Below are 14908 nucleotides of genomic sequence, written 5' to 3' on the forward strand. Positions count from 1 at the left end.
ACGCCCAAAACCAGTCGTCTGTGGATGAGAATCCGAAACAAGGGTTGGTGGAAGTTGACCTGCTCCACTTCACAGACGCTGAGTGACAGAATTTTAGAATGACGGGACACTCGTTTATATGGCACTTTATTCAACGCTATTTCTACGTCATTGCACATGCGCAGTCCTTTCAGTTTCGGTTTTCAATCCGATCAAGTTTTTACATGTCCTCTTGATTGGATTAGAAGAGATCGAAACCACCCCTTTCGATCCGATCGAAATTTAATTTGGATTGAGCTCAATCCGATCGATTGAGGCTTTTTACTTGAATTTACTTGAAGGCATTTCAGACCGATTGACCCGTCAATACGATTACTAATGGATTATTTGGTTGCATGTAAACGTAGCCATTGTGTTTTACAGGGTACCGACTGCTACAACAAGTGCTTCTAAGAAAGAAGACAAGACAAGAAAGTCACTGGATTTGACAAAGCTTGTAAGGTTTGTGGCATTAGATGTTCAGAGTTTAGTTTGAGGTCCTTACTAGGAAGTAAATGGGATATCCTTGAGCACAAATGTATGTTCTGCTTCATTTTCCGGGTCATGTTCCATAAAATCATCTGGAAAATCTGACCACAAAACCAAAACACACATTTTCCTTTTTTCTTTGGTTTTGTTCTGTGCCTTTGTTTGAAAAGCTACCACTTTGTTTCATGCCGTTCTATTATCTTAGTGTTGCTCATTTATCCATCCCTAAACATGACATGTAAAGCCAGTTGTGGTTGCTTGTTTTACCTGTTAGCCAGATGCCTCGTCCGTGTCAGAATAATCTGTGAAGTGGACCAGACATCATGCCAATAGTACAGTCTGACTCTGCAAGACTACTTTAAGACCTTCAGAATTAAATATCAAGTACAACATGCTTTAAATCTAGTTGTAGACTGACACGAGATACTTTTTACTGTATTTTTGCTGTCCACAGATTATTTTCTGATGCCTGGCCAAAACACTCTCTAATTAAAATGTATTCAGCAATACCAGTAACATCTTCAAGCTGTCAACAGTGTGGTCACAGCGGACCAGAAAAAAATGTCTACGCCACTGAAGGAGACACGGCACTGTCATAATTTTCCTACCAGTATCATTTGGTAATAGTTCTGGCATTTAACTGGTGATTCGTCTTCAGTGGAGAAGCCATTAGTGTTATTTTAAAGACATTAGAGTTCCTGGGAAGGACGGCTCACCATGTCTTGTCTCCAGTGTTTGTCAGTAAAACTAAAAATGACCACCAATCACTGCACTTCTCATTGAGAATTGTCTATTTTCTGGTGATGTTCTGCCTGTGTGAGAAGTTTATTATTATTATTATTAAAACATGTTTTATAGCATTCTACAACACATTGGTGGTCACTATTAGTTGATCATTTTTTTCTTTATTAAAAATGTGTCTACAAATATGTATTTAGCATTAGTGGGACATCAGGTAAATGTCTTTTAAACATCAGGAACTAATTGAAAGCAAGTCGATTAATAATTAATAATTGCCACAATGATCTTTCTCATGCTGAGAGGTAGGACACTTGTTCTGATTGATTACGATCATTAAACACTGCTATTATGAGCTATCATGAACCATGTTCATATTTCATATACGGTATCATGTGTTGTTCTTGTGATGGTGATCGGTTTTACACGACTTCTAACTAGATCATTGTGGTCTAAACTGATTTAGATGATAGATTATGTAGACTACAAGCTTATGTGTCCACAAATTACCTCCAGATAGACCACTTTGCACCATTATCATACCAATGCACTGACTACCTCAAGCTTAATTTTTTTCTTCAGCAGGGACATAATTAATTTGCCAGATTTCTATTTTTAAGAATAAAATTGCTAGATTTTTTTTTAGAATTTCAAGTATATTTTCTCAATTCTATAGACCACTGTCCCTCTTTTGCTGATGATCTATACACTTTACCTTAAGTGTTCTGTCACAAATCTACCAAAAACTTCCCACTTTCCCACATCCCACTTTTTCATATTTCACCTTGACCAAATCAGTTTACAAAAAAAATAAAAATGATTTTGAAGTAGAAGTGGAAAAATAGAAGTTTGATATAAATTGAATAACTCATAATTACTTGATTAAATAAGTTTTAATTTAAAGTGGTTTAATAATAAGTATATATATAAATGTTACATTTTTAATTGGACAAATTTCTATCTCAAATAGAACATTTTAATTTGTTTATAGAATTATAATATAGTTTGCAGAACATAATATAAACATAAATTGTAATTGGCCATATAAAAGATTCGGTGTAAGAAAAGTTGTGTGAGTGTATGTGTGTTTAAGTACTCCACGTGTGCTGACGTACCGTTGACAGGCAGTATAGAGCATTGCTGCTCAGGTTCAAAAGCCTGGACACATCAGGGTCCGAGAGTCCAGACTTGTAATGCGCCTGCTGTTTGTCTCGCGTCTTGGCAGCCGCCGGTTGCGGTGCAGGGGGAGAGCAGCAGCAGCAGCAGGGCTGATAAAGAGGAGGGCAGAGACAGACAGAGGGCAGGACTGGCAGGGTGCGGCTGCTTCAGTAGCATCTGAGCTCGGGTCACTTCCATTTCCATCTCAACTGAGAGCCGCGCGCCACTGCGCAGTAGTCAAACAGCCGAGCCGGGAGCCAGAAACCGCTGCGGGGACGCGCACTCTGACCGCGACTCAGCGCAACCAGGGCCCGCCTGCAGGCGACTCTCAACGCGCGTGCCAAGATAAACGGAACTTCTCTATTTATTCCCCCTGTCTCCGCTTGGACCGAGAGAAAGCGAGTTTACAGACCTGAGAGGAGGACTGACGAGCTGGCACCATCCTCCCCGTCAACCAACTGCCTGAGGAACCCAACGTCTGCCGGGGTGTCTTTCCGTGCGTAAAAGGATGGTGAGCGCCAGGTGTCCTAATAGACTGGTCCTCCTCCCCCTCCGGTGATCTTGCGCGGGGACTGAAGCTGAGATTTGGGGGAGGAGGGTCGCTTTAACATCATCTTCACCATCATTGACACTCCATCTTTTGGAGTGCTCGCTGGCACCGGTTGGCATGAGACTCTCCACAGCAGCGGCGCTCCTCACCGGCTTCATCTTGGCTTTCTCGCCTGCGTTCGACAGCTGTGGACCAGGCAGAGGTTACGGCAAGAGACGAACTACAAGGAAACTCACGCCTCTCGCCTATAAGCAGTTCAGTCCAAACGTTGCCGAAAAAACGCTGGGAGCCAGTGGGAGATATGAGGGGAAGATAACTCGCAGCTCCGAGCGCTTTAAGGAGCTGACGCCCAACTACAACCCAGACATCATTTTCAAGGATGAGGAGAACACAGGTGCGGACCGCATGATGACGCAGGTGAGGCAGACGCACGCGGTCCTCGCACAGAAATGGTGCACGAGAGCAATTCGCTCGGCTAATTTTTCATTTATCACTCAGTTGAGATTTTTATCCAAAAGGATTGAAAGGGGATTGCCCGGACATTTTAATTCTGTCATTATTACTCACTCTCAAAGTTGAGATCTTTTTGATAAAATCCGAGAGCTTTCTGTACTATGCAACTGCCACTTTGACACTTCAAAAAGTTTATAAAGAGATCATACAACTAATCTTGAATTGAGTGGTTTAGTCCAAATTTTCTGAAGTAGGCCAATACTATTGCAAATATGATGAACCTAATTTAGGCTTTTATCAATTAACCACATAAACATTCATCATCTCACACCAGTTGTGGTAAACAGAATCTTAAGCATGTTCGCTTGATGTGAGAGAACCAATGAGGTTCATTCTCGTGCAGCACGAGCTTCTCCAAGAACCAATGAGGTTTGTTCTTATATGTCAAGCATATTTGGTTGTGCTTCTGATTAAGTTCCCTGATCAATGTTTAAATGAACTTCTTTATGAACTTTTTGAAGCATCAAAGTGGTAGTTGCGTAGCTGTCAATGGAAAAAGATCCTCATTTGTGTTCCGAAGATGAACAAAAGTCTTGCGGGTTTGGAACAACATGAGGGTGGGTGAGTAAATTATGACAGAGTTTTCATTTTTGGGTGAACTATCCATTTGAAGTACACTTGTGGTTAAAGAGATCATTAAAAAAAATGTTTTACTCTCCCTCATGTCGTTCCAAACTTGTATGACTTACTATCTTCTGTGGAAGATAAAATAGATATTTTGAGAAGTGTCTCATTTTTTTTTTTGTCTTTACAATAGAAGTCAAAAGTAACCAAAACTGTTACAATCATTTTTAAAAACATCTGTGTGTTCCGCAGAAGAAGGAATTACAGTTTTGGGGCAGCACCAGTGAATAAATGAGGACCAATGTTGATTTTGGTGTGAACTATCCCTTTAAGCATTTTTATCAATGAGACAATGGTGGTAGTTCATGGTACAACCATGTTTGAGCCTACAGCCTTTCTACACCACCCTCTGCCTTCGTGCAGTAGTTTACTATTACTACTGCTACTATTTATTGTAAAGATCCATAGCATTAGTTCAGGGTTGGGGTTAGAAATGGCAGTGGGCATCAGAAAAGGTTTGCAAATTATTTGTTTAAACTTTCATCCAATGAGTGACTTCACTCATAACGCCTGGGTCAACAAGTGATGAAGGGCCTTTATTATCAGTGAGGTTTGACAACCCGTAGTTTCCGGCCCAGATCTTAAAGAGACAATTATTACTGCACTATTTCTAATGTCATTATTTAGTTTACCATACAGTGTACTTTCTTATGTGCGCAATAAATCAGGGTTTGTCCTATCGTCAAACTGTCAAAATTGTTGTGGACTTAAATAAAGGTGTGGATTTTCTTTTGAAAACTTGAGAAAAATCCTTGAGAGAATTCTGAGGATGTGTTCAAGAAAGACTTTCATCCAAAGTGACTTATTACTTATCACTTATTACAGGGACAGACCCTCTGGGACAGCATGTGGTTTATTGTCAGTATGTTGAGTTTATGACTGTGGGGTTCGTAGCTCCAACCCTTAAGTTACCAGCCCAGATATTTGCAGACTGCACTACATTACTCGTGTAGTCACTAATCAATGGCCTTTTTGAGGACCCTTTGCTCAAGTCACTTTTCTTTTACTACTGTCTCAAATGTGAAAAATTGTTGTGGAATGTATGTGGGGATAGAGACCACAGTTTTTTCCTTGGGTTCATTCAAGGTTTCAGGTCTTTCAGTCTTCACAACAGAGAATATGGGGGCAGGTTTCGTCAAATTAAAGACACAGTAGTCGTCAGGTTATTTTATAACCACATATTTGAACTTTCTCCCACGGGGCTCTCGCTCAATTTATGTGAATGAATGAACGCAAAAAGGGGTGACTGTCAATAAAATGGAAGGGAAGGGAAACCTGAAACGTTTAATTAAAACAGTGCCGTCGCTGTTTTAAGCACGATTGGAAAAGAAAACATTAAAACTGCCCTTGTAGATTGAGCACGACCTGTGACTGTTTTAATGTTTACCCGTATGCTTAAACACGACCGCTCGTGATTAACGACATACACCCCCCTTTTTGAAGCGTCAGATATTTTTTACGACGTTGATGTGGTCCCGAGTGGAATTTATTTGACTCCAATCTCCCCCTCACCTAAAAGTATTTATATCAGCTTTTCCTCTGAATGCCCACATGTTAATGTCCAGGAGAGCCATGTGGGAACTGAGGAGGGGCTCATAGATCTCACCCCGTCTTTACCTGTCACCTCTCCGGCGAGCGCCGCCTTCGTTTACCTGACCTTGACGCGATTTATGAGGGCCAAACTGCGGCGACGGCTGGAGACAACCTCTGGTCTGTTTTTCCTTTTTATTCTGTGTTATTTTTTTTGTTTGTTTTCGTAGCGTACGTGTGTAAAAATAGCCGGCTTCTCATGCATTTAAGCCTTAATTACACACATATTTTTCTCCACCTTATTTTTGATTCAGCGGCGAGTGGCCCCGGCGCTCTCATACAGGCGCGAGTGTTCAGGGCCCCGTGCCGTCGGTGCGCGCGGGGTGAATGTTTGTGTAGCCCGCGGTTAGTGTGAAGGCTCTCCTCCTGAAAACCCGTCGATCTACGCTTTGAAAGCAAAACTAACAGAGTTCACGGGCTGATTTATGAAGTCCAGTTCACTTTTGCGACCACAACGAAAAAAGCTGAAATCCACACCGCTATGTGAATAGGCATCTATTACAGCTCGCCGAGACGCTATTCTTATCATCCAATCCAGAGACATGCTCGTGAAAAAAACACTTCATAAATATCTGTATTCTTAAAACTAAAAACTCACATTTTTCCATTCAGATTGGCATTTCTGAAATGATGCCAAATGTACATTTCTAGTTAACCATAAACTAGTGTTTCCTTCTGCAGGTCAACCGGTTCTACAGTCTTCGAGTTGATCAATCTTGGTCTTTTTAAGATTCACTGGAACTCAAGGTCCAGGAGCTCATTGTTTCAACTTTTGGATTGGGGAAAAATGAAAGGGATAGTTCCCACCCAAAAATGAAAATCACTTAGGCCTACTCACCCTTGTTCCAAACCTTTATGAGTTGTATTCTGTTGAATACAAAAGAAGATATTTTAAAGAATGTTTTTAACCAGACTTTTGATGGTAGTCATTGACTTCCATAGTAGGAAAGAAATATGGTAGTCATTGACTTCCATAGTAGGAAAGAAATATGGAAGTCAATGGCTACCGCTGACTGTCTGGTTACCAACATTCTTCAAAATATCTTCTTATGTGTGGACAAAAAAAATGCATCTAAAGTGAGGGTGAGGGTTTTGTTCTTTAAGGAAAAATTCTCCCAGTCATTCTGTTGTTCCAAACCTGTATGACATTTCAAAGGAGATGTTTTGAAGAATGTTCACGCTGCTCTATTACATATAATGAAAACATCACTAAAAATGTTAGTCTTTGCTGCAGAATTCTATTCTCATTTCTGTGTCTGCATTCAAACTTCCTGATTGGTTGTGTGATATGCGAGAACCAATGGTGTTTGGCATCTGATGTCAAATCTGGAGTGCTTTGTCTTCACCTGCAAGTTGATGAATGAAATTGTGAATATCCATGTATTTTTGTGAAAATGAAACAAGAATGAAATATGAGATCTATCCAGGACTAATTTTTGTAGATCATAAAGTTCTCATCACCCCAGACGTCACACGACTACCCTGGTTCCTTCAACAAAAACCAATAGGATTTTTCCATTGGCATGTAGATTGTTGCAGGAAATAAGCTCTGTATTGTTAACAATAAAAGTTTATTATTCTTACATGTTTTCTTCGAGAAAATCTTTACAAATGAACACAACCTTTAATGCAATCTTCAGAAGTAAAAAGCTAAAGTTAAGCTATAAACAAAGTACACCACGGTTGTATGACTTCATGGTTGTCTCTAATTACTCTTTCAATCTTTATTTAAAATCTACAAGTTGGAAAGTTTGAGTTACAATAGTTTACAAGAGCGTAAGTGGAAGCTGTAAAAGTGGACTAGTGAGTCAAATAGTTTGTTTCAAGACCCTTCACAAGTGAGGTATTACTGATGTATTTTATGTTGTAGAATAAAACGTGAAAATATCTTGAGCTTGTGTTCACCAAAGACCTTATTTCAGGCATTTAGCCAATAACTAACCCATTGACTGCAAGATATGGAACTCATCTCTGGGTTTTAGGACTCATTCCTGCAGCACTTTATAGTACTTTACTTGACATTTATGATACATTTCATGATGATTTTTATTTTAAGTCAATAGCACCTGGAGTGGTTACCATATGTGTTTATCATTTGAGAAAGAGCAGTGTGAACATTCTTCAAAACATCTCCTTTTAGGTTTCATGGAATAAAGCAAGCCATACGGGTTTGCACATACAGTATATACAGGTTTGCATACAAGTACGAGTGTGAGAGAGTGCATTATCATTGTTGATGCTTTGACTGTAGTCTAAGCATTTGCTCGTGTACGTGTTTTGGTTTCAATGACCCTCAGAGACTCAACAGAATAACCAAACACACTGGCACTATTTTTTTTCCAACCTCCATTCCTCTCCCAGCCTGGACTCTGATGGTCCAGTAGTATCCACTGAGACCAAGCACAGCTCTGAGAGATCCTAATAAGCACAGAGACATCAAATCACTGAGCTTAGACTAACACAGATAGTCCACAGAGCTTTGTAGGGTAGCTATTGAGTGGAAAGGTGGGTCTCCAATTCAGAGAACAGAAATAGATAGTTTGATGGCACAACTATAGTGAGGACTTAGAACGGCGACATCAAAGAATCTCTGCCGTCACTCAGTAAGCAATTTGTGACCACTTAGTTGGTGGTTATCCAGTGACCTTGCATGTCTCGTGGCCTCTGGTTGAGACAGGGATTTATCAGCCCACGGGCTGAGTGTGTTTGTGCTAACCACAAATGCGTCAGTTCTACAAATGGCTGTCAGGATTATATTTGCCATTGCTCACCGCGTTTCTCACCTGGCAACTGCTGCTTGCCACAGTCTTTTTGACATGAGCATACTAAAATTCATATTTCTTGCAGGAAACTCACAAATTCAAGACAATGGCCTTGTGTTCTTTCTTACTCAGGCACGCAAAGCCTCCTTCTGTTTGTTTAATTGGTAACTTATGTATCAGAGTTCAGCATTCAGTTGGGTTTAAATACTGTCGCACTGGTCATTTACGCTACATAAACCACCAGAAGTACATTTTTATATTTTTCCTTGTGAGACATTGTGACTGATTTTGAGTTGCTGTTGTCACAGACAATGTAAAAATGTGTCACCGTAATCATGGTTACTGTAATGTCTTACATGACTTATTTCCGTATAGTTCATATTAAATGCATGTCAATGATTAGCCTGGAAGGACAACAGATCATAAAGAATAATTAAACTAGAATTATCAGGCACTTGCTGCTTTAGCTTCCTGGCAGAGTTATTCGATATACTATAATAGATTTATTAATATATATATATTTTTATTTTTATTTTTTTAGATTAATCTTTAGTAATTTTTTTAATGTTTTTTTTAATGCTTTTTAAACTTCTAAATAGTTTTTATTTTTTAAATAAAATTTTAGTTGTATACTTCACATTGAACTAATCGAAAAGAATAAATGTTGCATCAGCAAGTTTAAAAAAAATATTTTATTGTACTTGTTTTATTGTAAAAAAAATCATGGTTTTAGTTATAGTAACAATAACCTTGTTATCTGGTCATCATTTGATCCCTTTTCATAGTTATTGTTTCTCAAATGTTTTTTTGTCTTTTGCAGCGCTGTAAGGATAAACTGAACTCCCTGGGCATCTCTGTGATGAACCTGTGGCCTGGCGTGCGTCTGCGTGTGACGGAGGGCTGGGATGAAGACGGACATCACTCTGAAGAGTCTCTGCATTATGAGGGCAGGGCTGTTGACATCACTACCTCGGACCGCGACCGGAAAAAGTACGCCATGCTGGCCCGCCTGGCCGTGGAGGCCGGCTTCGACTGGGTCTATTACGAATCCAAAGGCCACATTCACTGCAGTGTCAAATCAGGTGAGAGATGAGCTGTGTGTTTGTGTTGGGGTTGTGCATGGGGGAATAGGGCAAGTGAAAAACAGACTAGTCCTTACAAATGATATTTAAATATAAAATAGTTAAAGAGATTCCATAGACGACAGAGATTTTAAACTGTGATCATATTTTACAATATTACTGTATTTTTGATTAAATAAATGCACCCTTGATGAGCGAAGCGGAAAGTAATTTTTCGGATGATGAGGATTTTAAGTAGTTTTTAAGATGGTAAATAGGATCAAGTTTGATTTCATGTTATTTTTTTACTTTTTTAATCTAACCAAAACTAACAAAGCTTCTCACACAGCCGTGTAATGTGAGAAGATGAGGGCAAGAGATGGACTGTGAGAGCATACAGAAGGAATCGCATTAGACTGTTTCAGCACACACTGTGGGTTATGGGCTTTCTAATGAAGAGAGCCGTGCTTGATTCATCTTGGGATCATTTCTTTGCTTCACATGATGACTAGATTAAAACAGCACAATCTTGCAGCACTGGGCCGTTTGATGAATGCACTCACTCCTCTGTTCACCATTTCTAACATTTACTTCTACCTTTCTTACTTTTCCAGCTGTGCTTCACCTTGATTCTTATTTCCATGCAAGTCTGCACAGACTTCATGTAGCTTTAGCATCGCCCATTTAGCTTTGCCTTTTAGCATACATGCAATTTAATCTTTTCTAGTCATTTCTATTAATCAAAAAAAAGGGGGGGGGGGGCTGTGGGGGAAGCTGATTGACAATTAAATATTCTTATATCGTCTATTATATATCTCCAATTATATAATTTTGATGTAAAGTAACAATATAACAAAAAAGTCAATCTCATTCACCCTTTCAGCCTTTATTGCAACATAATATTGTGAAATGCATTAGCCATTTGCAGACTCACACAGAATCATCTGCTCAACGCATAAATATAAATGTAATCTGCATGCTCGTATATTGAAGATTTCAGCCAGCAACTAAGATATGAATAAGCACATACTTTTAAAGCATTTTACCATGTTTAAATCCATTCTGCAGACTTTCCTTTCGAATAGACTAGGTTGCGCATAAGCCTGGCTATTTTTTTTTTTTTTTGGTCCACCTTTTATACAGGTGTGATTTTACTATTTTGTCTATTTACATACATTGAGTTCCATAATAAAATCTTTAATATTCATCATCTGTTTTTCCTTTTCCCACCATTTTCTTTCCTTTTTGTTCCTCTTCTCCTGTCCTTCCTGTCCAGATCGTTATGCAAGTCAGCTGACATGATCAGAAGAAATACAGGGTTTTTATACCTAGCTTATGTGTATATATATATATTGTTATGTATATCTTGTAATTTGTACAAAAACATTTAGACAATGAGTCTAAAGAGGCAAGTTTGCTGGCAGTGCCAGTCAAGTCAGAATCAGTCCACTAGGAGGCACTCATACACCAACATCCCAATGAAGAGGAAGTTAAAGGCCTAGTGATTCGCCACCCTGGCCAATCACTTTGAGGATGCCACACTGATCCTATTTACCAACTCAACCAATCACTGAGGCAAACACCGTAGGACCAACCAATGAATGAAGGGTCGAAAGACCAGAGGTATATCAGTGAGTCAGGAGGGAAGATTAGAAACAGGGCATTGAATCTATTTCCTTGATGAATCATTTTCTATTCCTTTCTTTCTCTTTTCATTCCTCTCTTCCATTCCTTCCTCAATCTTCTCTTCAGAGCACTCGGTAGCAATAAACACGGGGGGCTGTTTCCCTGGAGAGGCTCTGGTGACGATGGAGGACGGCACACATAGACCAATCCGGGATCTGCGAGCAGGAGACCTTGTTCTGGCATCAATGGGAAGTGATGGGACTGGCGACCTCGTCTACAGCGAGGTCCTCACCTTCCTGGACCGTAGCCCCAGTGCCCAGAAGCACTTTTATGTGATCAGCACTGAGGATGGGGCCAACGTCTCCTTAACAGCAGCTCATTTACTGTTTGTCTGGGTTGGAAACTGCTCCAGAGGGGGCCAGCCAATGCCGGGTGTCCTCCGGGCGATATTTGCCAGTGATGCCCAGCCAGGGCAGTGTTTGCTGATCGTCGATGAAGGGGAACTCAGGAAGCGTGTTTCGCGGATCACTCGAGTGGAGGTGCGGGAGGACCAGGGGGTTTTCGCCCCACTCACTGCCCATGGGACTTTGGTGGTGAATGGCGTGGTCAGCTCATGTTACGCCGCGGTGAACAAACAACGGCTAGCTCACTGGGCATTTGCGCCTTTACGCCTGTTATACAGCTGGACCGGCCCGGATCGGATCCTTAAGAACGGCTTACACTGGTACTCTCATGTCTTACTCAGTGTGGGAACACTACTGCTAGACTCAGAACTTTTCCATCCTTGGGCCTTAGAAGAAAATTAAAGATAATGGATTGAAAAGAAATGCAGAGATGGGCAAAAAGAGTTGACTGAATGCTCAGGGTTTGCGATTTAAGGGGATAGTGCTGATTTAGACAAAATGCATACCAAAAGACTTTTTAGTTACTTAATGAAGGTGAAGTGTGTAACTCACGCCATGGACCCTTTTCACATTTGCAGGGTTCAGGGTTTGCAGGAAGTCGTAGTTGGGTAAACTTCTATTGTGGTGAACAGGAGTTCATTTTTGCACTCAAATACCAAAAGAAAACCCCACAATAGTGTTTCCACAACATTAAAAAAAGGACCAAAATTTGAGCGATTGATTAAAGCAGTCAGAAGAGAGAAATATGTTAAATTTGCCATCACTCCCCCTGCCATTAGAGAAACTCACACAGCAATGTTAACTAGGTTTTTGTCATTTTCAGCTTTCTTTAGTGTGTGATGTTGCTGTTTGAGTATGAAAAGGGTCTGTAGTTACAAAGGGAGTTATTCTCCTTCAACAATCAGCACTGTTTTTAAAACTCCTTCACTCTAAAAAATGCTGGGTTGTTTCAACCCAACTTTGGGTCAAATGACAAACCCAAACGTTGGGTTAAAAATGTAATTCAAAAATTTAACCCAACGGCTGGGTTTGTCCGTATTTGACCCAAAATTGGGTTGAAACATCCCAGCATTTTTTAGAGTGAAAAACTTGCCTCGATTGTAGTCTTGAGTTTTCTTCCGGGAATGAACATGCTACAATATCCCTCATGTAAATAATTCCTACCCAAGGTATACGCAAAAAAAGAGGTCAAGGCCTGGCTGAGTTGCATTAGTAGTGTGTTCAATGGTAAGGGGTGTGGCATTTCTGAAACGGTTGACCAATCACTACACACTGGTCCCGACGACCAATCAGAGCACATTGTAATTTTCAGAAGGAGGGGATTTAGAGCGGGAACTAAACAGGGGTGCATTTCCCAAAAGCATTGCTAGCCAACGCATCCCAGAGCGTAACTGACAGACTAGGAAGAGAGGTGCTGCAACAATGAAAAATAAGATGTTTTTTGAACATTCAGGCATGAAAACCGATTCTGATAGACCCCGAAAACAAAATCAAGTTTTTGAAAAGGTGCATTTTAAGTCCCCTTAATGCAAAGGTAATATAACACAAAGTTTAGTCGTATAAATGTAAAATACATTTGAATGTGTCATCACCGTCTGTGAAAAGGGTCCATTGGTTGAGTCAATGTTGCTGTGTTGGGCTCATCAAGATGCTCAAACAAATGGAGCAATGTCAAAGTGTTTACACTTTTCAAGAGAATCATCCTTACCAATCTCTAGATGGAATAAAGAAAAAATATTTCACATGGAAAACAATTACGTACATCACCTTTTAACTGTAAAAAGTACTGATTACAAACTGACCTCTGGTCTTGCTTCTTACAGGAGTTGTGAGAGACCAAACATTGTCTGTGCCTTGTGTATGTTTGCTCGCTATTCCCGTATTCCTCATTAGATTGTCATCAGTCTTAAGACAATCTGTTAAACTAATTTAAAAATGTGCTTTGTAATATCATTAAGGTAATATAATGTATTCAGGTAAAGTATTTAAAATCTATTTTTGAAATTAAACTTCATACAATTTTTTTATTTTGTCTCATTTTTGGTCTTTATAGTTATTGCAATTTCTCTAATAATTAATATGTCATCTGCTGGATGTTTTTTCTTTGTCAGTGGTTCTCAATGTTTTTGATTCCAAGCCAAGGCCATCCTATAAGCTGATTTTTACTTTATGTAAATTATGTACAAAATAATAATGCTGATATAATATACTATGATGTTAGTTTAATGTTGTACATCTGTATTTTTAGTGTTTTTAGCATTTTTATTGAGATTGTTAATTTAAATAATTTGTGGTGCCATGGCCCCCTGGTTGAGAACCATTAGGCTTTATTATATCTATAATTGTTCCTTGGTAGTACAGTGTGCAAGGGAAGTCATAGGTTTAATGTAATGGAAATCCCACCTAACATGTGATATGACTCTATTGAAAAGAGAAACACTCCTCTTACCAATGAAACCATGCAAACATTTAGGGAAGTCTCATCTTTCAAATGCTCAAGACACTAAATCATTCATTTGAAAAAAGGATGAAATTTTGTTCTGGTCAGCTGTATTGCAGCACTTTTAATGTTAATGACTTTTCATGATGAACCTCGTGTGCTGTAGGCTATTATTATTCCTCACTTAAGTCACTTTGGTTAAAAGGTTCTGCTAAATAAATGCCAATCAATGTGTCAACGCGTGACCAACTTGAACCCATAGCATGTGGAAATATTTCCCTTTCTGCTTGTGATGATTCCTATTGAAATAACTGGATTTCACGCATGAATAACTGCAAATGTGACCAATCTGACCATGGCTTTAAAGTTGTATAATACAAAGTTTTTTTAATCTGTTAGATGCCACAGACCCACACATATGATAATTCTGGTGCGAGGGCCCCCCATCCTAAAAAAAAAATAATGCGTAAAAATCATATTTATACAGTGAAAAATGAATATTATATGCGTAAAATATTATTTGGAAAAAACAATCCACGAAGACTTTGTACAACTTTTCAACTGGAAAAAAAGATGCTATGATATCGCAGTTGTGTTTACCTGTGCCTTTAAGAGAGCGTCTATAATAACCCAGATAGCAATGAGTCGGCGGGCCACCGGCGGTTCTCCAGCGGTAGTAGAAGCGACAGTATGGCGTAATCGCAAACACGTTTGCCGGCGCACCGCCAGCGGCAGCCGCTTTTTTAAAAGCGGCATCCGCCTTCCTACCGCCTTCGTATCGCTGACGGCCAGCAGGTCAACCGCCGTTTCGCCGCAGTTATAACAAAGGCAGCTTTTTCGCGGCCCGCCGGAGGCAAACGCTATTATATATATATATATATATAAAATATTTATAGCATGCAGTTTATCAAGAATAATGATTGATCAAACCAGAT

The 14908-nt window shown here is 39.7% G+C and overlaps 2 protein-coding genes across 2 annotated transcripts in view; both read left to right on the forward strand.

Annotated features, from left to right (window-relative positions):
* The window catches only part of nhej1 (nonhomologous end-joining factor 1), a 217776-nt gene that overhangs the window by 19436 nt on the left and 183432 nt on the right, over positions 1-14908 (forward strand). The gene's annotated exons all lie outside the window — the stretch shown is intronic.
* Positions 2821-12462, forward strand: ihhb (Indian hedgehog signaling molecule b). The gene is made up of 3 exons (XM_079628508.1): positions 2821-3370; positions 9263-9524; positions 11256-12462. The coding sequence occupies exons 1-3, from the start codon at positions 3071-3073 to the stop codon at positions 11933-11935; spliced, it is 1242 nt and encodes a 413-aa protein (XP_079484634.1). The 5' UTR covers positions 2821-3070; the 3' UTR covers positions 11936-12462.

This window comes from Phoxinus phoxinus (genome assembly GCF_949152265.1).
Source record: "Phoxinus phoxinus genome assembly, chromosome: 11".
Classification (NCBI taxonomy): Eukaryota; Metazoa; Chordata; class Actinopteri; order Cypriniformes; family Leuciscidae; genus Phoxinus; species Phoxinus phoxinus.

Excerpts from the sequence above, each read along its gene's own strand:
- ihhb (XM_079628508.1), top strand. The coding sequence starts at position 3,071 with ATGAGACTCTCCACAGCAGCGGCGCTCCTCACCGGCTTCATCTTGGCT. Across the intron at positions 3,371-9,262 it reads CGGACCGCATGATGACGCAG|CGCTGTAAGGATAAACTGAA; the intron begins GTGAGGCAGACG and ends TGTCTTTTGCAG. Across the intron at positions 9,525-11,255 it reads TCACTGCAGTGTCAAATCAG|AGCACTCGGTAGCAATAAAC; the intron begins GTGAGAGATGAG and ends TCTTCTCTTCAG.